This window comes from Cucurbita maxima, unplaced genomic scaffold (assembly GCF_002738345.1).
Source record: "Cucurbita maxima cultivar Rimu unplaced genomic scaffold, Cmax_1.0 Cma_Scf00002, whole genome shotgun sequence".
In the NCBI taxonomy this organism is placed as follows: Eukaryota; Viridiplantae; Streptophyta; class Magnoliopsida; order Cucurbitales; family Cucurbitaceae; genus Cucurbita; species Cucurbita maxima.
In genome coordinates, this window is record NW_019272018.1 from 6,618,294 (window position 1) to 6,642,544 (window position 24,251).

General features: G+C 38.7%; 4 protein-coding genes and 1 non-coding gene across 11 annotated transcripts; 2 read left to right on the forward strand and 3 right to left on the reverse strand.

The window, feature by feature from the left end:
- Positions 1-1,413: 1,413 nt before the first annotated feature.
- On the reverse strand, positions 1,414-11,273 carry LOC111470776. 5 transcript variants are annotated; one of them, XR_002715110.1, is made up of 10 exons: positions 10,489-11,273; positions 8,482-9,801; positions 6,469-8,244; positions 4,799-5,890; positions 4,432-4,536; positions 4,156-4,245; positions 3,189-3,299; positions 2,541-3,109; positions 2,290-2,384; positions 1,414-1,985 (listed from the first exon to the last, which is right to left on the reverse strand). XR_002715110.1 is itself a non-coding variant. In XM_023116403.1 (10 exons), exons 2-9 carry the CDS (start codon positions 10,543-10,545, stop codon positions 2,570-2,572), a joined length of 5,091 nt encoding a protein of 1,696 aa, XP_022972171.1. In that variant the 5' UTR covers positions 10,546-10,590; positions 11,148-11,273; the 3' UTR covers positions 2,069-2,384; positions 2,541-2,569. The 5 variants fall into 5 exon arrangements, 3 of the variants coding, with proteins under 3 accessions (XP_022972171.1, XP_022972159.1, XP_022972181.1); XR_002715108.1 differs by having other exon boundaries at positions 2,221-2,384; XM_023116403.1 differs by lacking the exon at positions 1,414-1,985 and having other exon boundaries at positions 2,069-2,384; positions 10,489-10,590; positions 11,148-11,273.
- Positions 11,274-12,246: 973 nt separating this feature from the next.
- LOC111471079 (heparanase-like protein 1) lies at positions 12,247-16,783 on the forward strand. Its single transcript, XM_023116773.1, has 10 exons — positions 12,247-12,593; positions 13,006-13,276; positions 13,361-13,397; positions 13,480-13,663; positions 14,449-14,597; positions 14,680-14,913; positions 14,992-15,181; positions 15,282-15,407; positions 15,501-15,600; positions 16,112-16,783. Exons 2-10 carry the CDS (start codon positions 13,067-13,069, stop codon positions 16,502-16,504), a joined length of 1,623 nt encoding a protein of 540 aa, XP_022972541.1. The 5' UTR covers positions 12,247-12,593; positions 13,006-13,066; the 3' UTR covers positions 16,505-16,783.
- On the reverse strand, positions 14,193-14,290 carry LOC111473161. The gene has a single exon (XR_002715577.1). It is a non-coding gene; the product is annotated as a U6 spliceosomal RNA (small nuclear RNA).
- A 690-nt stretch (positions 16,784-17,473) lies between the features above and the next one.
- LOC111471326 (peroxidase 41-like) lies at positions 17,474-18,896 on the reverse strand. Its single transcript, XM_023117048.1, has one exon. It carries the CDS (start codon positions 18,614-18,616, stop codon positions 17,624-17,626), a length of 993 nt encoding a protein of 330 aa, XP_022972816.1. The 5' UTR covers positions 18,617-18,896; the 3' UTR covers positions 17,474-17,623.
- Positions 18,897-19,919: 1,023 nt separating this feature from the next.
- LOC111470985 (calmodulin-binding protein 60 A-like) lies at positions 19,920-24,089 on the forward strand. Of its 3 annotated transcripts, none has more exons than XM_023116673.1 (7): positions 19,920-20,594; positions 21,329-21,395; positions 21,752-21,804; positions 21,968-22,464; positions 22,540-22,700; positions 22,827-22,996; positions 23,132-23,296. In XM_023116673.1, the coding sequence occupies exons 1-7, from the start codon at positions 20,425-20,427 to the stop codon at positions 23,211-23,213; spliced, it is 1,200 nt and encodes a 399-aa protein (XP_022972441.1). In that variant the 5' UTR covers positions 19,920-20,424; the 3' UTR covers positions 23,214-23,296. The 3 variants fall into 3 exon arrangements, with proteins under 3 accessions (XP_022972441.1, XP_022972425.1, XP_022972433.1); XM_023116657.1 differs by having other exon boundaries at positions 19,924-20,594; positions 22,827-23,033; positions 23,132-24,089; XM_023116665.1 differs by having other exon boundaries at positions 19,926-20,594; positions 22,830-23,033; positions 23,132-24,089.
- The last annotated feature ends 162 nt before the right edge of the window (positions 24,090-24,251 follow it).

Below are 24,251 nucleotides of genomic sequence, written 5' to 3' on the forward strand. Positions count from 1 at the left end.
CAAATGGAGCACATCGTCCCATTCTTTTTTGTTAATTTAATTCATGAATATGTGAATTCGATGACCTTTAAGCTGAGAATATGACGTTTAAACCCGTTGAGATATATTGTTTATTGAGATTTTTTTTAATTACTGTATTGTTATTTGATATTAAAATATTTTGTTAAAAGAATAACAGTAAAATGTTAATACTTTTTTTTTTCAAGCTTTAATTTTGGTAATTTCATCCACCGACAAATTGATGGAGACAAGAAAAAACATTCATTACGAGGAACACACTTCTGAGGCCACATACTGTTGCAAATGTTTGGTTGATCGTTTTAATAAGGAAGAAAAATCAAAGTATATGTTTAAATTTACAATTCAATTGGATGAAATTAAAAAGTTTTAGATGAAAATAGATATAATTTGCTAAGTTCAAGTGTCAATAAGCTTAACTAAATGAATTTATTTACATTATATCACGAGTATAACTTAATTGAATAAAATATACATCATTGACTAGAAAATTAGAATTCGTTGAACTAAAAAAAAGTGCAAATGTGTTTTACTTGATAATGTTGCCTTAACTAAGACAATTTTTGTAAAGAACGATTGTATCTCAAGATAGAATAAACTACTAACTCTGAGTGCAACAATTCATGTGAGCAATCTTATAGAGATGATAGGAGTAGAGAATTCAAACATTCAAGTAGCCACATTGCTTCACGTAGAGTTATATCTTTCGATAAATAACGTATCCTCACGAACAAATGGGATTTGGAACATGTTTTTAAGCACATAAATTTTGGTGGGAAAAAAGTTGATGTTGGATGGGAATAGAGCATGTGGGACAGCCTTTGTTTCATTTGAAGGGATAGTTTCACTGTCTGAGCAAACAAAGGCATTGAAATTATGGTGGATGTGCCTAAAGGCGGCCGAGCTTGGAATAGACTGTTCCGTTCCTTTGGTGGCTCAGAATTGCCTTCACTTCCTTCATCGCCTTCAAGATTTTAAGTTATTTGGCTAATGGGAATCTACTATTTTTGGTGCTTCAATTCTCAGTTTCGTTCGTTTATTTGTTATCCTTATCTCTTTGGGACCGAGCTTGTTTAAATGAGTCCATGTGCTCGGTAGCCACTACATTATACAAGCCATAACACGACTAAGTTAAGACTAAGAAGTCAAAGGTTAGAATCTTTAGAATCAAACCCAAGCCACCGACCATACTGTTCCAACTAGAAAATAAGAACATAAAAGAAAAGAGGAAATCCCATGTATTTAACTTATCAAATCTTTGGAAGCTGAATCTAAACGAGAAAGATTAAGTAATTAATCTTGACCTCGTAAAACATGTTCGAGAAAACCCAATAGAGCACGAGACTAAAAGAGGTTCGATTGGACATCAGTTAGGCACCTTATGGTAACGACATGAGTAATACGACAGAAAGGTGCTAGTCCAATAGGTGTTGTGTGGTTCTACTCTACATCAACATAGCACACATACATGTGTAGCAAATTCAAATTACAAAATCTAATATCTCAAACTTTTAGGACTTAGTTCAAACAAACTTGCCTGATTAGATTATAGGGATATTGCAAAGTACAGAATCAAGTACATGGCGCGTAAGAGAATGCAAGAGAATGCAGATGACGATCAACTAACCTTAGTGAAGGTTCCCTGAAGTGCTTACTCCAGAGACAGACTTCTTAGACAATAATACTGAGTGCCCTGGAGAGTCCACAGGCGCTTAGAGGACAAGATCTTGTGGTTCAGATTCCTCAAGCAGGACATAAATCTCATCACTCCATCTTGTATTCTTGTCTTCCATGGCTGGATTTTGTGAGTATTTTGCAGTCAGAATGGCTGCTTAATCCCAGCTGCAACACTTGCGCCAAAAACGTCGAGGCTAACTGCACTCCGTTGGACTTCTGGCAGGAAAATCTGTGCTGGTTGCTGTAACCACATACACCAATGTGTTGCTCAATCCCGTCCTCACTAACACCTGTTACAAAGTGAAACGGAGACCAAAGAATCTAAATTGTTGACAAATATTTCATGTTGTTGCTTGGCATGAAAAATCAATAATTTCACGACAGAATGAATGGATTGTTATCTTCTATTCCTCATGGCCCATCGAATGGAACTGCTATCAGAATCATTAATTATTCATACATACAAGCACTAATTCTGATAATAACATATGGTGATCTTGATAGATTAAATGAAAGAATACAAACATTTTTTTCCTTTCATGCTGTGTAGTAGAGCTGAGAAACTTGTTTCATTGTGCTGATGATGACCCTAACCTTTGAATTTGTTGGTATGGTTAACTGTCTTGAAAGTTCTTGCAACCAGTTAGTTGTTTCTTGATTCCAAATGACATCATGACCAGAAAGCTCGGCTGAAACAAATACGATATCAAATCTTACATTAGACATCAATAGATAATACTATGGGCTGGATAAACATTCTTTTTAATCTTCGTTTTAAAAAAATAATTCTGTAAAGATAGTTTTCAAAAATGTTTTTAGAATATTGGTTAAGACTCATCACAAACCCGGAAAATCCCGCATCATGCTTCTCATTTTATTCATCAAACGCAGTGGGAGTATCGGCCGAAAAGAACTGCTCGGCCCTATCAATGAAACTGCCAGGGAATCTATAATGCAACAGCACAGATGCAACTTCTAATGTTGGTGGATTGTGCTTCGAAACAATTTCATCAGATGCTTTAGCTGATCTGTTGTCTCTTAGGTTTCTTGTTCTGTTACTCCTATTGCTATTTCCAGTGGAAGTTCCTCCAGGTCTTCCTAAAGAAGTCCTTGTGGTTCTGCAGACATTGCGGCTGCCTCTAATGGTACCGTCCGTTAGCGATTTTCTAGTCTCAGGACCATTTGGGTTAAATTCATTAGAATCATCGTTCTCTTGTGCTGAAGTGGATTGAACAGTTGGTACTGGCAGATTATTTTTGCAGGATCTCAATAATGAGACCAGCATGTCCATACTTAGTTCTTGCTGAACAACGGACTTGTTCTGCTCACACCCATAGCAAGCAGCAACCAGGGTACTGGCCAAGACTGGCATCAATTCAGGGTCACTGAAGAACACAAACGGCAGGTCGCAAACCTAAGCACAGAAATCTCATTCGTCAAATTTCATCCAAATATGAAGCTTAGGGATGGGAGGGGTATGGTAGGATACTAACCTTGTGAAGTATGGTAGGGCTCTTTCCCCAGCGAAGAACTTCTTGATTCTCAGGATGGAACAAGGCAAAATGCCCAAGAATGGACAAAGACTCGAGAAGCAGAAGACCAATCTGAGGATGAACAGCAGGTTTGAAAGCTTAGAACTACACAATAATGCATAATGGTGCAAAAAGAAAGTGTTAACTACATAGATAACTGCATAGACCCTATTTACACAAAAATCCCATTTTCAATTAAGTTTCAGCATTGTCAATCAATGAGCTCAGCCATAAAGAGAGATTAATTTACTTACATGCTCGGTAGGTTTTGTTTGTAACAATTTAATATGGTAAAATAAATCGGCTGATTTTCCTGAACTGTTTGTAACTCTATCTTTGAGTTCGTTTGTACCGATTTGGGATATTGTAAGACTAGATGAAAAAACGGATTGGGCTCTAAATGGATTTCTTGAATCACATCACATCCTGTCCGTTGGGAAGAATATTTTGCCCTTACACAAAGCCTCTCTTGTTAAATGGAGTTCCAAGTTTTCATTGGAAACTAAAGCTTTGAGTAAAGGAATTACTAGCTTGCAGCTCTAGATGCCCCTGGCAATCTATTGCCGGATGCTGCGTGCAGGTAGACAAGTGGTCAAGTCTAATCTTGGTCAAGGTCATAGGTTTTGTTTCGGGAGGAATCTCTGGCTGCTTCAAACTTACTATTGGCATTCCAAGACTGTAAAAAGTGTTGATTCCAACTTCTTACTCGTTAATCAAAGTCAGTCAGAGAAACACCAAGGACTTGGCTCTTAACATCCTATCATTGTAATGCACAACTAGGGTTATGATGTTCACATCTATAGACTATAGGAAAATAATCGATCAGCCCATGAAAATTGCAGCTAGTAGTTGTCTCGCATGCTACCATATGGAAAAAGTACGCGCCTATACTTAACACTAACTTGTAAAAATAGCACACATGAATTACCGGATCACTAGGAGTTGTCCACTTGCTTGAGCAATGCGAGAGAAGGAAACTCATTAAATGGAAAAACTCCATTTTCAGGTCTGGCCTAGCCTGAAAGAAAATGAGGATGTAACTCCTGGTTAGCTTGGAGTTAATGATCTGGTATTAGTATCTCTTCTTATGAGACTTAGTAATTTATATCTTAAGGATCAACATTGAACAATCCCAATTTTGAACTACATTCGAGAAATTGAAATTAGTTATAGACAAAGTTCCACTTGAAATAATGCCTCTTACCAGCATTCGCTGAATAAATTTAAGATCCAAGAACGCCAGATTGTTCAACACCTTCAGCACACCAGTAGCAACATCTTCAAAATTAGATGGAAGGATATATGAGGCCTGAAACATAGTAAAGACATCCAAATTTTTGCTCAGCTTGCGGCAATGCTTAAATAAGTGTAACTTGAAAATCTAAACAAACGGCTGCCGAACTTCAAAATCTATCAGGAAAAGTTGAACTTAAAGTGCTTCGGTTATGCTATATCTAAAATTTTATTTTAAACATATCTGACAGAATCCAGTAATATTAAACACCAAACTACGAGTTGTTTCATACTCAAATTTTCTCAGAGATATTAATGCATTTGACAAGTGAACGTACCTGTTCAGATGATAACCTATTGTTTGCTTGAAGCAAAACAGCAGTTAATAAGGACAGGAGACCAACAATTCCAGTATCAGATATAGCAGACAGTAAATACGCTATTGGAGGTTTCAATTTTGTAATATTTTTTATCCATTGGTCAGATACAAGATCCATCGGTTGTTTCTGATCCCCTTGGGATACAGAAGTTTTTGAGATAACTTCACTATCTTGTAGTTCGTCCTGAACATTGGTCCGGAGATTAACACCATTTGCCTCGATTGAGCAGTCAGTCAGCTTCCTCTGACCTCCATCACTGGGTATCATCCCATCGTTTTTCTTTTGCTCACTCGATTCATCATCCAGTTTATCTATTGCTATTTTTTGTTTTTGTACAATTTTAACCCCATTTAACCCAGATTCTGACGGACTATCATCTTCAGTGAAACCAGTTCCAATAAAATCTTTAGACTGGAGAGAAATAGCAATTTCACTTCCATCTTCCGCCAATTTTTCACTAGCGGGTAACATAAAATTAATGGTACTATCAGTTCCAGGTCTTGATGTTAAAATCACCAAAAGACGTATACTTAAGAGAATGGAGGAAGGAAATGGGGACCCTTCCACCTGAGGTCTATCATAAAGCGCAAAAAGATCTCGGAGCCGATGAATAACCTGGTAAGCAACCAATAGTTCCAACAAACTCTCCCACATTTGGAGTTGCGGTCCTTCAGGCCTTACATGACCAATTATTGTTGTGATAGTCCACAAGGACCCATCCAGTACTTCGGAGCTTGACTCAAAATTTTCAATAGACGTTTTGCTTGATGGAAGCACATTACCAGGGGCATTAACAGAAGCTGCAAACTTGATGTAGTTTTCAAGGGCTGTTGATAGCATTGGGATGATTGGTGGCAAGAGGTTCTGTCCAAGAAAGTAACTTCTGTTTGCAGATGCAGATAATACTACCCTTAGCAATTTCAATAGATGTATCATCACTTGACAGGCTTCAGGTTTAGATGTGTGAGAAGCAGGAAGAGCCGAAGCAATAAAATCAAGTAAGCCAGCTTGGCGAGAAGCTTGCAGCTCGAGTTCCCTTCCATCCAAATACTATAAAACAAAAATTGTCAAATGCAACAACACATAACATAAATGCATACAAATCAAATAGACAAGAATTCATTTTTCTTTTGGAAAAAAGCACATTATGCTATCTTTAGTACAGAGATGTGCTATGAAACAGTTCTGCGTGATGATCTTTTGAGATGAATATGAGTTATGCAAAGATAAAATTTGCAAGCTGTAATTCGCATAAAACAGACGAATACGAGTTATGTAGATGAAAGTTGCAAGCTGTAAGTGACACCAATGTCAAATCACTACTAGAATTCACAGGCATAAATACAACAAGCTAAAATTGCAACAAATACCACATCTCATAGTTCCAATTCAAATTATTTAAATCGATATCCAGCTTCCAACTGATCTATGCTAACTTATAAGCAAGGAAATCTCATAAAATTCTCTTCTCTAGAAGGTAATAAACCCTATAAACAAGTAGATAATGGACAAAATGGAGGAATGGAGAATTCATACTGTTGTCTGTTTAATAAAATTGTAATAAATTTCACTAAAAAAAACTCCACCCCCTCACTTAAAAATAAACAAACATTGGTGTTTAATAGTACCTTGATCATTTCAGCAATTATCAGCCCTAAACTTGCAGCGCCTTCTTTCCTTGCTTGGCGAAGTTTTTGAAGTTCTTGAAGCCACCTACCTATTTTTGCCCTTGCAGTTCCTATGGATGTTCTATATCCAATGCCAATATTCTCAGCACCACTAACGGGCTCAATAAATTCATACTTCAGAGCCATAAGCCTCTGTCGGATTCTTTTGATCTTTCGTTTCATGTGTTGTTGCATTGTCGTCTTACCCATTGCAAGACCAGAATCCAAGTCAGAGCTACTTGGTCCCTGCTCATCACCATTATTGTTTGGTGTCAATCTACTCAGACCATCCTTATGCACAATTCGTCGCAGCAGGGGTGAAGATTGGTCCCTAAAATCCATAGAAGCCCTCTCTCGTATTTGCTCCAAATAAAACTTCCGCCGTTGTTCACTTTCACTAAGTCGCTCAGCCAATTTCTGGGCCATAAGTTCAGCTTCTTCTTGCTGGGCTCTTGCTCTTTCCACCTTCCTTCGAAGCTGTTCCATGGCCCTCGCCTCCCTTGCCGCACTTGATGCTTTTCGCTCTTCTTCCCTTCGAACATGAGCCTCTTCTTTTTTCCTCTGTGTTTCAGCAAGACGCTGCAATTTTTCAGCTTCAATCAATTTCTTTCGTTCTAACACTGCTTCTTCTCTAGCCATATCTTCCTTTTGTTTAATTTTCATTACTTGAAGCTTTTCAGCTCTCCTTAATTCAGAACCATGAAGCTTCTGCCGCAATATAATCTTTTTATTTTCTTCATTTAAGGAGGTGATGAAACGAACCTCATTGACCTTACTACTTTCATCACCAGCTCTCTTCACAACTTGAGCTAGGAAAGCTTCATGCCGAGATTCACTGCGCTGGTGACGAGCATACATTCCTTCCCGTAATTTCATAGTGCGTACAGCCTGCCATTCATTTACACGAATTAATTTCTCTGAAGTACGCTGTAGTTTCTGAACCCTTTCATTCTCTAGATCACTTCTGATTTTCATTGCCCGAGCATGCTTTTCTTCTGCCTCTCTTTTGACATCTAAAGAAGTTTTCTTCTTCTTGTCAGGGGACATTAGCTTATCGTGCAGCACACGTACACGCTCAGCACTTTTCCTGGCCATGCCTGGTAAATGTGAAACGCGGGAACTAATACGAACAGATGATGAAAGTATATCTTCCCAATTCCTCTTTTCTTTCCATGCATCCATGGATTTCCGAGCAGCCATATTCCTCTTCTCCTTTTCCTTGTCTTTTTCAGGAACAGTTGCTTGTCTTTTCGAATTATCTGCAGCTTTCTGATTTTTCTCACACGTACCTTCTGCTAGTGCTCGTTCTCTTTTAGGAAGTAGCTTTTCTACATCAGATTCTTCTTGTTCTCGCTTAAATTTTACAGCAAGAGGTGGCTTGGACGTATTTATAGAAGAAGACAAGGAACTATGTGGGCGTGAACGTCCATTTTGCACAACATTAACCTTCTCAGTACCGATTGACTCAATATTCTTTTCTTTTCCACTAAGATTCCCTGGAGTGTGATCTGCACCTTTACTTTCTGTTGTCTTTAATGCTGAATCTGCAGCATGAGACAGTATATTATTTACTGCAGATGTTTTCTTCATCTGATCCATAAACTGTGGACACTCAGTCCCAGAAACATTTTTGCTTGCTTCAAGCATGTTGGCTCTCTCTTGCCGAATTTTCTTAAATGCCTCAAGCGATGATGATAAAATCTCTGCTTTATGAGGAGAATTTGTCATTCTCCTGACCTGCATTTTTTATTGCATAATTGGGTTTCAAGTTCTTAACAAAAAAAGTAACAATACAAGCAAACAATTCACAACAGGAAACTAATAACAAGAAGTATAGGAGTTAATATATGATATACTCATGTTGCACAAGTGCTAAAAAAAATATATGTAATTATATTTGCAAAAAAAGAAGATATAGCCACATCAGAGAATATGAGAATCGCTTGCCAAAAGAACAGTCAAACTCGAGCTCACCTCCCAAGAGAGAGCATGTGGCCTACAATGGTCACTCCTCATAGTGATTGGCATTCCATCAACAGACTGAGAAGACAACCTCTTCACCTCTTCAAACTCCTCCACCCTAGCATTTAGTTCTTTAAAATCAGATGTGGCCTCTTCAAGAACAAGAATAGCTTCTTTCATCTGTTCCAAGTCACATTCCAGTTCACAAAGGAGATAAAGTTCATCTACAGCTCGATTAAGATTCTCAAAAAGGAAACACCAGAGCCGCTGCCTAAACCTTTCTTTACTCTCACCTGTCTCACCTTCACTGGGCACACTCACAACTTGCACATTATGAGTTCCACTCCCTTGTTCAATTTGATCATCTTCAACCTGATCAGAGGAACCCCCTGAATTTTCAGGTTCTTTAGTTTCAGTTGAGAGTAATTCAGCCTCCTGAACAATCAATGGCGAATTAGACAACTCACTCTTACCAGCTGCTTCATGGAGCTCTGAATTTTCTACCTCAGGCTCAGGTAACTCAACAGCCTTCTGGACTTTTGGCTCAGTTCCAGCTTCCTCACTAGAGGGAGAGTTAAAACTTGAACTGTAATCTTTTATAAGTTTGTTGTGTTCGGTGCCTATATCCTTGCAATTTAAGTCGTCGGTACTTGGACAGACTGCTGCTTCACTATTACTCAATAATTCCAGATCTTCTCTAAATTCTCTATTGAAATCTTGATGGCTAACTTGGCATAATTTGACCTCATCAGTTGATAAAAGAGCCTGATGAGAGGCCTCCTCTTCTCTGACTGATAATGCCCCCAATTTGATCACTTGTGTATCAAGGGAAGAGATGTGTGAAGCCAAGTCATGCTTACCCTCATTCTTTTCAGAGACGCCTAGATCAACCTCTCCAATATTACCAAACTTTATTTCAACTCCATTAGCACTGTTATTCAATATCAAACTACCATCCTCAAGATCACCCCATTTGATTTTCTGAGCAACTCCAGGGATATCTTTGTGAGAGACATTCCCATAGTCTCCACTTCCACCATGAGAATCTACAACATGCAAAACGGATGACTTGGGGACTTCAATGTCTTGTCTGACCGTATCAGACAAGTGTGGACCGCCATCGTCCCCAGTTGATGTAGAAATATATTTCTCAGTATTAATTTGGGTATGAACAGCATAACTTCCTCCTGATGTTGGAGGATGAGACTTTGACCTATCATTTCGGGCATTTTTATTCACCAGATGTGGACTGCCCGAAGAATTAGATGAATTTTTCCCTGAAAATCCTCCAACCCAGCTCTGTAGGGAAAACTTAGAACTACTCTTATGTTTCTGGGCAACAAAATAGCATATTTATACAAAGGTTAGCTTCGCCACCACAAAAAATACGATATAATTAGAGCATAACCAGGAAGGTAACAAGCATGAACCCAGCACCCAAGGTGGAGGAGGCTAACAAAGCCAACGAAATGGATAATATTGATGTTCAATGAGAAGGAGCAAAAAGTTGGATGTTAAATTATATAGTGCATGCAACTCAAAAGTGAATAAAAAACTACTTTGCATGACATTAGCAGCACCTCGAGAAGGAAAGAACAGCCCAACAGATATCCAAGTCTACTTGGACTCCTATACCGGTAAAATTTCTAGAGTACCTACATTACAAACAAATAACTCTGATGCTCAAGTTTTCATCTAATAACAAAACATAATCTTCAGATGCAATTAAATAATCCATTTCAAAGAAACCAAGTTTGATGCCCCCAAATTCTTTGACTAATTAGTGAAACAAACCACAACTCTGTAGAAAAGAAACTCTTATATATCTCCGCGTGAGAAAAATGAGAAATCGGTGGGCTTCGGGGACCTTCTCGCATGTTATCTATAGTTCATCCATAAATTCCCAGCGAAATAAAAGATAAACAATAAGAAACATTCATCTTCCCTAAACCCACTCTCTAATCATCATAAAAGGAGGAAGAAGAAGAAGAAGAACTTAGCCGATAATGGAGTTGTCACCTTTTTCACTTCGAACCATCCTGATCCCTGATCGTCACCTCCACCGCCGTTCTCCATCTCCAATTGATCAGAACTCAGATTTCATTTTTCAAAAATGCAAAACTAAAAGAAAAAATAAATCAAATTCTTGCTGTAACACCCAATTCCTCCAAGTCGTAGAACCAAAGCTAACCCTCCTAATTCCACGGCATCACAAATCATTACAAAATTGAAATTGGTTGAATCGATCACATCCATGAACGACCGCGTGGAAAGACAAACAAAACTGCACCTCAATATAGTAAAAATTGGGCCGGATTATTCAGGTGCATACAGAAATCTGAATATTCAGAATTCCAGTTAGCCTGAGGAACAATGCAATGAATAAAAAACTACAATACTCGCAATTGAAAAACTCCAATGGCAGTGGCAGGTTGCTAAGGTTTTTCTAGGGCTTTATTTTATGCAATATAAAGCGTGAAGTACACAAATAAGGGAGGAGGCACGAGTAGGAGGAAATTTAATATTATATCAGAGAGAAAACGAAGAAAAATTGAAGAAATGGAGAATGATCAAACAACTTTTCATTTTTTCAACAGAGCGGTCCCTTTTTCAGACATGGAACTGTGTAATTCAATCAAAAATCCTACAAAATGCTAAAGAGGACAACGAATTTTCACCATCAGAAACGGATCGGTGTTTGAATATGGCTGTAAGAGACGAGACAATCATGTTCTTGTTCGTTCATACTCGTAATATATTGTAGCAGTGCTTCGTCGTGCTCGAACCAGTTCATCGCCATTAAGCTACGCAATACAACAATAAATATCTCATTTTTATGTTTTTTTTTTTTTTAAATTTGTTTTTTTCTTTCCAATAAAATCTTCATTTTTAGAGAAAATAAGCGAAGGTTGACTTGGGGATGTTGAAGAAAGTGAAAGATTAATTTTGATTAATATTTAATATATATATTTAATTTTATTGGTTTGACGTCGGTCAATTAAGTTCAACCCATGGAACTCAATCCAATTTATTTAATATAATTATAAATTTTATAATTTTGTTATTAACTTTGAAAATTAGATAATTTTGGGATTAAAATTTCCGAATAATAAAATAGGGGAGCGGAATAGATTTTTCTCCGTAGAGTTAAAATGCAACAAAAATCTCATATTGATTAAGAAACGCAAAAACTATTGATACACACAAGACCTTACGAGCAGTATCAAAGTCATAATCTAAACCTAATTGTAATGATACGAGAGTTATATGGAGATTTAAGAGTATGATAACGATTGATTCTCTGACACTAAAAAAAATATCTTACAATTAAAAGTTCTCTAAATTTTAAATACCAACAAGCTAATTATTAATTATTATTACACCTTTAAATGATTATAATGATAAGTATGAAATTCCATCAAACCCCTCAATAAATTATATTTTAATTCGACCCTTTTAGTTAATAATTTTTTTTTTCTTTCCCCATAAAGTTATGAACTTAATTGATTAAAAAACTTGTCAGCAAATTGTAATTAATTAGTAAAAACATTCTATTGGCGTGAAAAATCTTTACTTCCTCGATCAAAATCAAAACTTTTGAACAATTAAATATACAAAAATGTGCAGTAATTATCTTATTGGATGAACAGAGCATATTTCACAGCATATTTTTGAAAAAGTGGAAGAAAGTATATGGGTTAAAGTATCCATCTTAATTAACCCTTAAAGCAACCCATAAACTTTTCAATTACTGAGCTGATTTCTGCTCCTAATCCATCGTTTAAATCTTAAACAGCCCTTCTTTTATCTCCAGCCGTCGTTTCATTTCAACCCATCGGATTTTTTTAACTGGGTGCCGACTATTTGGTTGATTAGAACTGTTTCCATCACCCAACCCACGATTAAATTGCGCATCAGTCGGTGTTTGGAAGGAAGATTTTAAGTGAAAAGGACAAATATGTGAAAGATCCAGTTCGCCCGCCAGAGCTATCACTGTACTTGTTCACTGTAATTCGTTGATATTCAAAGACTCGCAGGAGGTGCTGGAAACAGCAAGGGGTTTCGCTGAAACGTGCTAGCATCGCAGATGCTTCGAAAGCTCAGCTGAGTTGCATATTTTCAAGGTAAACTTTATGCAAATCGATGCTTGTTCTTCATTGGGTTGATCTGATTTGCTTGAGTAGTATCTGGGTTGCATCGAATTTGATTATCTCAGTGCTATAATGATTCGGTTATTAGGTGTACTTTGAGTTTGGATGCTTCTATTTCCTGTTCTTCATATTTTTCCCAAGAAACAAGCAACAAATCTACATAGAACCCAAGAATTCTATTACAAACACAAATTACTGTTAGTTCTATCTTCTTTTTCTCTCTACAATCTTCTTTAAAACCTGTTCTTCTTAGGCTACTGTTAGTTCTTAACAATGTTTAAAATGTCAGCTGGAGACACGAAACAACAGATCTTGCCCTTCCTTTCACATATGTTATGAGAAACATATCCATCAAGAAAATCATGTCAGTGTTCTTATGATGTAGGGCGTGTAAACTGTGTGAATTCGTGCAAATTGGTGTCTGAGGCTGCTTATTTCACTTGCCAATGGGCTTCAGCATCTCCTTGTTGCTTCTTTTAGTTTCTCTACCTGCTATCTTGGCTCAGAGACCGACACATGCTAGTATCATAGTTGATGGAGCTTCAGTAGTTGCTGAAACTGATGACAACTACATTTGTGCCACCATTGATTGGTGGCCTCATGATAAGTGTAATTACAATCGTTGTCCATGGGGGTATTCTTCTGCAGTAAATTTGGTGAGAATTAGATGATCCATATCCTCAATGTTTAGTCGCTTGTTCTTTGTGATTGATTCAAGCTCAATTTGTTTCCTTTTTCAGAACTTGTCTCATCCTCTTCTAACCAAGGCAATACAAGGTATTTTTAGAATGATCTTGTATATAGAATCTTCTTTAAATTGCAATACTTACATTGTTGTTGCGTGGTTGACACTTGGAAGCTTTTGAGCATTTGAGGATAAGAGTTGGTGGTTCGCTACAAGACCAAGTGGTGTACGACGTAGGAAGTTTGAAGGCGCCTTGTCATCCATTTCAAAAGATAAAATGGGGGCTGTTTGGTTATTCCAAGGGGTGTTTGCACATGAGTAGATGGGATGATCTAAACCAATTATTCAAGACCACAGGGTAAAACATTTATGTCTTTACTTTCTTTGCAACTCAACTCCCCATCAAACTTTTAAGTTTGGGTTGAGTGATGATTGAACATGGTATCAGAGTAGGAGGTTATGTGTTTGAACCTCTCTAATGTCATTTCATTTCCAATTAATATCGATATCCACTTTGTGGATCTTCTACAAATTTTCGAGGCCACAAGTGAAAGGAGTGCTAAAAGTATTGTTGTAATAGCTCAAGCTCACCGATAGTAGATATTGTCTTATCTGGGCTTTCCCTTTCGGGCTTTGCTTCAAGGTTTTTAAAACGTGTTAGTTAGGGAAAGGTTTCCACATATTTATAAAGAACGTTTCGCTCTCTTCCCCAACGGATATGGGATCTCACAATTCACTCCCTTTGGTGCCCAACGTTCTCACTGGCACTCGTTCCCTTCTCTAATCCACCCCCTTCAGGGCTCAGCGTTCTTGCTGGCACACCGCCTCGTGTCCACCTCCTTTGGGGCTCAACCTCCTCGTTAGCACATCACCCGGTGTCTGGCTCTAATACCATTTCTCCATTTGTGCGTGTCATCCTTGTGCAGGGGTCATGCTAATCTTCTATGTATCGTTCCAATGTCCCAGTAACATTAAATTTGCATTACCCGCTTTTGGGTTCATTGGGTGATTCAACAAATTCTATAGATCTCTAATTCCTGTATGTTCTGAATCTTTGTCAAGGATTATGCATGTTAAAAGGGAAATATTAGATTGGAGCATCCCTACACAAGTCTTATCATGGATAAAATCTTACATTTTCAGGGCCATAGTGACCTTTGGCTTGAATGCACTCCGTGGAAGGCACCGGATTCAAAGAGATAAATGGGGAGGAGAGTGGGACTCTACCAATGCTTGGGATTTTATAAATTACACCATATCAAAGGGATATGCAATAGATTCATGGGAATTTGGTAAAAGACTCTAAAAGTTACCAGTTGTTATGATCATTTGGTCTGTGGCCTTCTGCTCAACTTCATATCCTTAAAACTGCAGGTAATGAATTGAGTGGACATGGCGTCGGTGCGAGTGTCGACGTCGAACTGTATGCAAAAGATGTGATCAAGCTAAGAAACATCATCAATGATTTATACAAGAATTCGAACTGGAAACCTTCACTTCTAGCACCGGGAGGATTCTTTGAGCCAGAGTGGTATGCTAAGCTTCTTCAGGTTTCAGGATCCAATGTTGTGAATGTCATCACACATCACATATACAATCTTGGGGCTGGTAAGTTAATGTTGTATCCAAAAAAAAATGGATCAATCTTGTCTGTTCTCTTCTTCATTGCTGCCCTTTTCATTACAGGCGTTGATCCCCATCTGGCAAACAATATATTGGATCCACATTACTTGAGCAGGGTATCAGAAACCTTCAACAGGCTAGACCAAACCATCCAAGTTCATGGTCCATGGGCGTCGGCGTGGGTCGGGGAGTCTGGCGGGGCCTATAACAGCGGTGGTCGTCATGTATCCAACACGTTCATTAATAGCTTTTGGTAATCTTCATTGCCATTAACATGTAGTCATGTCTTGTAATGCTTGTTTCGATCGAGTAAACCGTAAAGTGATCGTTTGTATGTTACGTGTGTACTCTAGGTACTTAGATCAGCTGGGATTGGCATCCAAGTACAATACCAAAGTGTATTGTAGGCAAACATTAGTTGGGGGTCACTATGGTCTGCTCAACGCATCCACACTCGTGCCAAATCCAGATTTTTACAGGCAACTCTTACAATTTAGCAATATTAACTCTTTTAGACATCTTTTAAGTCCTTTGTGTATCTGATTTTTACATCCGTTTGATTTTTGAAACAGTGCACTTCTGTGGCATCGGCTTATGGGGAAAACTGTTCTTCCCATTGGCAGTGATGCATCGTCGTACTTACGCGCTTACGCTCATTGTGCGAGAGGAAGTGTAAGTGTTCTTTGCATTCAGTTCGAAAAGTTTACAATCCTATTTGATAATGATCTGTGTGAGATCTCACGTCGATTGGAGAGGGTAACGATCTTTGTGAGATTCCACATCGACCGGAGAGGGGAACGAAGCATTCCTTATAAGGGTGTGGAAACCTCTCCCTAACGGACGCGTTTTAAAAATCATGAGACTGACGATGATATGTAACGGGGCAAAGCGGACAATATCTGCTAGCGGTGGGCTTAAACTGTTACAAATGGTATCAGGGCTAGACACCGGGTTGTGTGCCAGCAAGGACGTTAGGTCCCCAAGGTGGGTAGATTGTGAGTTCCCACATTGGTTGGAGAGAGGGAAACGAAGTAGTTCTTATAAGGGTGTGGAAACCTCTCCCTAACAAACACGTTTTAAAAACCGTGAAACTGACGGTGATATGTAACGGGTCAGACAATCCTAACTTTCCATTTTTAGAAGTAGCCTAAATCAAATATGTTCCAACTTTGATTGTTTTCAGAGTGGTGTGAGTGTTCTGCTGATAAATTTGAGCAACCAGACACATTTCTCAATCCATGTCCAAAACAGCAAAAACATGTTTCTGAATGTCCAAGAAAATGGGGTAATGAGAGAGAATTCCTTCCTGAAAGGCGTGAAGAAGAGTGTTGCATGGGTTGGCAACAAAGTCTCTGATGCAACAGTGTCAAGAGAAGAATACCACCTGACTCCAAAGGATGGGTACCTCCAAACCCAAACCATGCTTCTAAATGGATCGCCATTGGAGCTCACTGCTGATGGAGAGCTCCCAAGTCTGAACCCTGTCCTCCGAGACGTCAATACTCCGGTCCATATGACCCCGTTGTCGGTTGCTTTCATAGTATTCCCTAACTTCGACGCGCCGTCGTGCTTGTGATTTCATACCATCTTTGCAGCATAACTGTAAAGCTTATAGAAGCTGCATGAGTTCTGAATAATTGTACAATATCATCATAAGTTATTGTTTGTATTATGATTAATTGGGAAAATGTACAATAAGCTGTGGTTGACTGAAGTTTGATAGACGCTGTATTTTACTGTGTTTGCATTCCCTTTGTGGAGCTTGGAAGTCTGTGAAGCACAGTAATTGGTAAGATTTTCCGTGTATTTTCTCTCAAGTTAAACAAATATCAATGTCTGCATAATGGGACTTAAATTCTGCTTGTTCTTATATTTTGCTCAAATTTTCCCTGTATTTTAATATTTATTTAGTGGTGGAGATATATAAATTATGCTCAAAATTAATATTCTCTATGCAAAGTATTTAGAAAATAGACTTCTTCCTAACAAAGACGTTTTAAAAGTGTTCAGGAAGGTGTAGTGTGAATTTGGGTTGGGATGTGAATTTGGGTTGGGATGTGAATTTGGGTTGAGATGGTGCGGGTTGTCAAGTTAGATGTACATTCTTACCATTTGTAACAATTCAAGTTCACATTTGTAACAACTCAAGCCCACTGCTAGTAGCTCTAGCACACTGCCTAGTGTTGACTAGTAGCTCTAGCTATGCTAGCATGCCCTCTAGTGCATTTGTAACAATTCAAGCCGCTCTGGCACACCCTTTAGTGTCGACTTTATTACCATTTGTAACAATTTAAGCCTCGACTCTATTATCATTTGTAATAACTAAGCCTACCGCTAGTAGCTCTGGCACACCCTCCAGTGTCGACTCCATACTATACTCTATACCATTTGTAACAATTTAAGTCTACTCTATACCATTTGTAACAACCTGATAGCTTTGGCACACCACTCTATACCATTTATGTCTACTTGGGAGGGTTAGTGTTTGTATAAAAAATAATAATAATAATAAATAAATAAAAAATCAGTTCATTAAAACATGAAATAACCACAATTTACAAAAAAAAAAAGAATATTCCTCCTCCTTTCCTCTTCCTCTCACTCTCTTCCATCAATAAACTCTCTACAATGTTCTTTTCCAAATCAATCTTACGAAAAGAAGATGAAAAAAAAAAAAACGAATAAAATTCCCTTTTTAATGGTTGATTGAATTGAACGCATCGCATCTTGTCCTCACTTCTCCTTTCCCGCCAGTTTTCACCTCTCGAACGCTCATCTTCTCCATCGCCTCTCCGAAATCCTTGAAGAATAATGCCTGGTTTCCTGCATACATCTCCACGAATTTCCTTGTCCTCGGATCCTTCACCAGCGCGTGATCCGACGCCAACAGTCCCATTCCTCTCAGCAGATTCTGGTAGTATACGTTGTCGAACTTCCCTGGCGTTACAGGGTCGCTGTACGCCGAACTTGCTGGATTCTTCTCGTAATCGGCACAGGACTTCTTCAACGCCTCCGCGTATTTCGAATTAATCTCAGGATCTGTTGGTGTGTTTTTGCCGAAGTTGAAGAGCCGGTCGCTGAATTCCCTGCAATTTGAGAATCCGATCGTGCGTCCGCCGTATAGCGCTACCATTTCTTGAATCGTGAAGCCTTTCGCCGTGTATAGCTTGATCAACTCGTCGATCGATTGATTCGGTTTTGGAATGTTGCCTTCCACGTCTGAAACTTTGGAGACGAGGCTATCTTTTCGCCCTAACTCAACTTTGTACGATGGTCCGCCTGCGGCCGCGATGAGATCTCTAGTCGCCTGCGCTAACACGTCGGAGCAAGAGACGATGCCAGGGCAGGAGAGCTCTAAGGTAATTTTCGCTCGAGTGACGACGTCAAAGGCATCACCAGGAAGATCGCGGTTGAGTTCAGCATCGCGCTCGGCGTGGTTGAAGACATTGGATGAAACAAGAACAGAGCCATCGCAGCCTCCAACCAAACAATCGCTGAAGAAGAGGCGCATAGATGCAGCGGCCGTGACAGGGCTAGTAGCGTGCTTGCGAGCAACAGTGTCATGAACGATTTGTGGAAAATCCGGGCAAGTCTTCTGGTAATAATGGAGAGAAAGCTGAGATTGAACTGAGAATGGAAGGGATAGGAAAAGTAGAAGAAGAAGAGCGGGAGAGTGAAAGAAGGCCATGGCGGCAGAGGAAGGAGGCGGGGGGAAACCTGCTTCCTCTGGATGTGGAAAAGTGGAAGGGGTGTGTGTAGTGTGGTGAGGAGGAAGAAGGAAGCAATTGCGGTGTGAGGAAAACGGAGGGGATGAATGGGGCTTAAAAAGGAGATGGAGTAGTGGATGGGAGAGATTTTGGGAGATTTGTTAGAGATGAAGCATCCTTCAAGATTTAATGCTATTACTGGTACAATCAAACTCAGGTACTTCCTCAATCATCTAACGATCTTTTAATTACTAAAACTATGGTAACCATATGTCGATGTTGATCACCATATAGAAATGTCTTGTTATATGAACATTCAATAAATGAAAAAAAAAAAAATTGAAATTCAACAACTTACTGTGAACTTTGTAAAAGCAATAATTTAAAATAGGTACTCACCAACATGAATGTTCAGATATTGAGCCATAGTAGGTTGAGAAGGTAACTTGCAAGGATGAATCTCACACTAGTGCAGTATTGTGTTGAATCGAGGTCATTACTTGATCGAAAAGTATGTTGAGTTGAGTACCAACAGAATTGTGCACCTATAAATGGGATAGACTTGACTATGTAGATAGCTAAGTATAAGGGCTTTCAAGTTATTTTTGCCATTTGGGAGTGTGAGGGTTGAATTTTGATTCGAGGGAACGAAAGCGTGTATGATGGCATGACATTTGGGCTCTTAGAGCTGGGGGTAATTGTGTCATTCGCAGGTCTAAAGACTTGTGATGATAAGTGAAAGTACGAAGGAAGATTCATGGAAATGAGACCAATTTGAGTTGAGACTCACGTCTCCTTTTTACTTTTTTGCCCCCGCAGTATTCCTACTTAAATTATACGTTGCTATCACTCTTTGACTAATGATTTGGTGACAAATATTATGATAATAATCCACCCATTGTAGCATGCTTATAAAGATAACTATTCACCAAATTCAAATTATTTTTTATTGATAAAAACCCTTTCAAAAATTTGTAAGACTGCGTTTTTTTCTTTTAAAAATTTAAAAATATTTAAATCATTGAAAAAAAATTAATGAGGCATTTGACTATGTTTTTATTAAATAAAAAACAAAGGTGGACTTGAATTCTCCAACTTTATCTAATTTTGAAATATTAAAATTTTAAATTATACTTCTTTTTTTTTTTTTTTTCCATATTTGTGTCAAATAATTATTTATATATTTGAAAGTTACATATTTTAAATATTGAGTATTAGAGTGAGACATATTTAATAATTGTTTTGAGGAGAGTAGGCCCACTTAGGGGCATAATGGTATGGTAAATCTGGTAAGGGAAAGCGATGTTACGGGCCGAGGCAGAAAGACGTGCAAAAGGGCCCATTTAGCGCCGATGCTCGACGCGGTTTCCCGGGCTCATTCCGCCGCCCATACGCTCACGCTTTCTCTGACTGGCAACTCAATCCACCGGCCCTTTGCCTTTTGCCCAACCGGAAAAGTCCCCACCTAACGTTCCTTTTTTTCTGCTGCCCTTCTGGCTTATACGCCTCTTATTCGCGGCGGGACTTGGTCACAGCACCAGTTTCTTGTTTTTCAGAATGACCCTGAAAGCTTTGAGGGGAAAAATGACGACTACGATTGAGTTTCAGGGCAAGAGCCCCGAATTTGGATGAAGGGTAGGAGAACTTCGATGGAGAACGAAGGGGATCGGATGGTTTTCTTTTTGTAGATTTTTTTCTTTTTTTGGTGGATCGCTATTAATTTTTGCTTCTTTATGTGGGTTTGTATATATTCGCATATTTGTATATCTTTTGTTGTCTCTCGCGCCGCATGTTGGTCTTTTTAGTTCATTGTAATCTTCGGCAATACCACCGCTTCATCCCGTGTCTGTATGTCTTCTTGCCTCCTATGTCGTCGCAGAAAAGAAATCCAGATGATGGAGATGCTCCGGCGGATGGTGACAATCCCGATGATAAGCGTAGGAAGTTTAGTTTCTTTCGGTACCGCACTGTTCTTTCTCTCTATCTTACTTCTTTTATTGAAGTTTCCTCTTTGATTATACTGGGGTTCTGTTATTTTTCCTTGCAATATGGATTTCGAGTGAGTTTCATTAGCAATGCTGATTTATGTTTTGAACCTGAACTCCATTTGCTGGAAGGTTAGAATCCGAAGTAGGAACTTGGTGCGATCTGGCTTCATTGGTTTAATTCAATTCTGAGAGAACTGTTTGTATTTATCCTACTTGAGTTGGTACAAGAGCTTGATGATTCATGTTTAAGTCTTTTTTGGGTGAATTCTTGGGACTTTTCTGAGTGAGTAAAATGATGCATTTATATGGGGAACATAATGAGTGTCCGCTGTGCAATGGAGTTTGTTTGAGATTCCCCTAAAGGATAAATTTCGCTTGATGAAGCTATCGAAAATGATCTTCTGTGATGAATATAGGAAATGGGGAATTGGTTGGACTCACTCAAACTAGTTACGACTCAGAGAAGAGCTGGTCGCATACTAGGAAGACCAAGACAACTGGGATGGGGGGGTGTCACGGTCATGCTCATTCAGGGCGTGTTGAAGTGCAATTGTGACGGGCAGGACATTAGTCCGGCATTTGATTCTTGTCGTGGCCTCTGCTATAACACAGCCTCTTGGAGTCTTGAATGTCCATTTCTTGTATATTTCATTGAATACTTTTAATTTGTTCTAATCACCTGTTATGATGTTTTTTTATGTACAGTGTGGTTCAGGATGCTTTGTTCTCGCAATCAATGCAAAAGTTATTGGAGCCACTCATACGTAAAGTGGTAAGCATGATCACCAAAAGAAATATGTTCATAGCATTGCTGTAGAAAATTTATGAATAGGGATGGAAGTCTAAGCATTTACCAAACTATTGAGGATCTTTTCCTATTCTTTTGGGTAAAAAAAGGATTGTCGTAAAATATAAGGTCCACGAATCCTCTAACGTGTCGTCGGGTATGAAGACTACCTCTCTTTCTATTTCTAGAATGCTGACCTATTCAATTACCTTCATGTCTGAACAATAATAACATACTCCAAGTAGACTTTCAATTTATGTTTCAACAGATGCATTAATGTTTCTATTCCTTGAGTTGCAAATTTTAGCATTTGCTGTAAGCTTGCTAGTTGTGGCTGACAGGTAAAGGAGGAGGTTGAATTGGCGCTAAGAAAGCATATGACCAATGTGCAAAGGTAACTTTTCATGATTTTATGTTTAATTGCTGAAGCATATGACCAATGTGCAAAGGAATAGAGAGGAGGTGAAATCTGATCATAAGTCATTAAAATCCAAAAGCATCTATATATGGATAATATATTCGAGGTGCTGATGAAATATCAATGGATTTATGTTAAGGAATGATGAAAATGGAGGGAAAGAAATCTGTTCTTCCGAGCCAAGATGCTTTCAATTGAAGTTCATAACTGATATATCTCTCCCGGTATTCACTGGAGCTCGCATTGAAGGAAGAGATGGTTCCAACTTGAAGGTGGCTTTGATTGATACTCAAAGTGGGAAAATTGTTGACACTGAGCCACAATCCTCAGCCAAAGTGGAAATTGTAGTGCTGGAGGGTGATTTTGAGAGTGGAGTTGATAATTACACTATAGAAGAGTTTAAGAACAACATTGTTAGAGAAAGGGAAGGAAAGAAATCACTTCTTACAGGAGATACATTTGTGAACCTCAAATATGGCATTGGTTTGGTAGGTGAGATTTCTTTCACTGATAATTCTAGCTGGACTAGAAGCCGTCGGTTCAGGCTGGGTGCAAGAATTTTAGACGACAATAATGAAATGAGAATACTAGAAGCAAAGACTGCATCATTCGTGGTCAGGGATCACCGTGGCGAATGTGAGTACTTAGCTTTATTATTTAATTTTCTGGGCATGGTTCCTTTCTAAACCTAACCTCTGCCATTTTGTTCAGTGTACAAGAAGCACCATCCTCCATCTCTGCAAGATGAAGTATGGAGATTGCAGAAAATTAGCAAAGATGGAGCGTATCATAAGCGCCTGAGCCAAGAAAAAATCAAGACGGTGCAAGATTTCCTAAGTCAACTTTATGTACAACCTTCAAGGCTTCGTAATGTAATAATAATACCTTTTCCTCGTGTAACATCTATCATTTTATGCAAAATTTGGCTTTGCTAGTAGAAATTTAAGCCAAAGTATTCCATATGCAAGCGACATTACTGTTTTTTTCGTCTTAAAAAGCAGATTCTTGGTGGCATGCCTACCAAAATGTGGGAAGCTACAATTGAGCATGCGCAGACATGTGTGCTCAATAAGAAGATTTATGTGTACAAACCTCACGATTTGGAACCGAAAAGTGGAGTGGTCTTTAATGTTGTAGGACAAGTGATGGGGCTACTTTCAGATTACCAGTACGTTCCCATAGATAAGCTATCTGAAACTGAAAAGGCACTCATCTCCTGTCTCTTCTAAATATACATGTATTATTCTTTTCAGTTGTTTTACATTCTTTTCAGCTGATTTATTAACGTTTTTTCTGAACTCAGGCTGATGCTCACAACTTGGTTATCTCCGCATACGAACACTGGGAACAAGTTGATTCTATGGATGATGAAACTTCTCTTGTAGGTAGCTCTTCTCAGTTCCTTTACACCCCGAGCTCACCGATGGTGGACCATTCTTATGGTATCAAGTATTTGGATTCTCCAAAATTTAGTGGCTTTGATTTCACACCATCCAATGCCTATTCTTCTGACATAATTTCATCGATGGGATCTATTGAGAATGTGAGTGGTTTGGACGATCATGCTTTGCAGGCCTTTGATTCCGTGGTAGTAAGACATGATCAGATTCCATGTTCCCCAAACTATCCCAGCTCTTCCCTGCTCTGTGATTCCGAGCCGCTAAATTCATCTTTCTTCGATGTGGATCATATGCAAGTTTTAGAGTCTGATTTCCAATGTAGCTCGATTTTAGAATCACGAGCTACTCCAAAAGGTGTTGCACAAACTAGATGGACTAAGGTATATGGTGTGCTGCAATGGTACTTCTTGTTTATTAGGAGAAACAAACGCAGATTTGATTGATACAAAGGTGGTCGTGGAAAGGAAAAAATGGACTATGGTTGATACTGGAAAACACACTAATGTCCAGTTTAAAATGTGTGCGGTTATGACGAGAAGCTCGGGGTGGTGCGTGTTATTTGGTATGGAGACGAGGCTATGCAGTTTTTTTCTAGGTGTCTGTCTTGCTGTGCCCGTATCTGAGCCAGAAGAATTTTCTCCCTGATCAAGTGTGTGTACATTATGTAGCAATTTTCAACACTATCAGAAAGTATCTGGTCTCAGTTGATGGTTGATCGGAATGCTCAAGATACTTATCTTTGGTTCTTTACGCTATACATTTCTGTACAAAACGAACTCTCTTTCAGCCTGTTTTTACATTGGGAATGGGAGGCTTTTTTTATAGTGCATATAATTTTTGATTAAGAAGTTCATGTCTTGAGAAAATTCTCTTTTTCTTCCTCTTTTCAGTGTCTATGAACTATTTATTCTTCTTTTCAGTATATTGAACCTTACTTTAGCTTTCTTCTGGAGGACTGATCGGGCGTTAAATAACGACGGTAAACAAATGTTTTCTTAGATGAGTTTATTAGCTTCTTGAATC

Bases quoted from the DNA above. Each gene is read 5' to 3' on its own strand.
- LOC111470985 (XM_023116657.1), top strand. From the start codon at position 20,425: ATGTTGGTCTTTTTAGTTCATTGTAATCTTCGGCAATACCACCGCTTC. The intron at 21,396-21,751 runs GTAAGCATGATC...TGTGGCTGACAG, and splicing joins AGCCACTCATACGTAAAGTG to GTAAAGGAGGAGGTTGAATT. The intron at 21,805-21,967 runs GTAACTTTTCAT...ATTTATGTTAAG, and splicing joins CATATGACCAATGTGCAAAG to GAATGATGAAAATGGAGGGA.
- LOC111470776 (XM_023116403.1), bottom strand. From the start codon at position 10,545: ATGGAGAACGGCGGTGGAGGTGACGATCAGGGATCAGGATGGTTCGAA. The intron at 4,537-4,798 runs GTACGTTCACTT...ACTATGTTTCAG, and splicing joins ATAGGTTATCATCTGAACAG to GCCTCATATATCCTTCCATC. The intron at 4,246-4,431 runs GTAAGAGGCATT...ATTTTCTTTCAG, and splicing joins AATTTATTCAGCGAATGCTG to GCTAGGCCAGACCTGAAAAT.
- LOC111471326 (XM_023117048.1), bottom strand. From the start codon at position 18,616: ATGGCCTTCTTTCACTCTCCCGCTCTTCTTCTTCTACTTTTCCTATCC.
- LOC111471079 (XM_023116773.1), top strand. From the start codon at position 13,067: ATGGGCTTCAGCATCTCCTTGTTGCTTCTTTTAGTTTCTCTACCTGCT. The intron at 15,408-15,500 runs GCAACTCTTACA...TTTTTGAAACAG, and splicing joins CCAAATCCAGATTTTTACAG to TGCACTTCTGTGGCATCGGC. The intron at 15,601-16,111 runs GTAAGTGTTCTT...GATTGTTTTCAG, and splicing joins CTCATTGTGCGAGAGGAAGT to AGTGGTGTGAGTGTTCTGCT.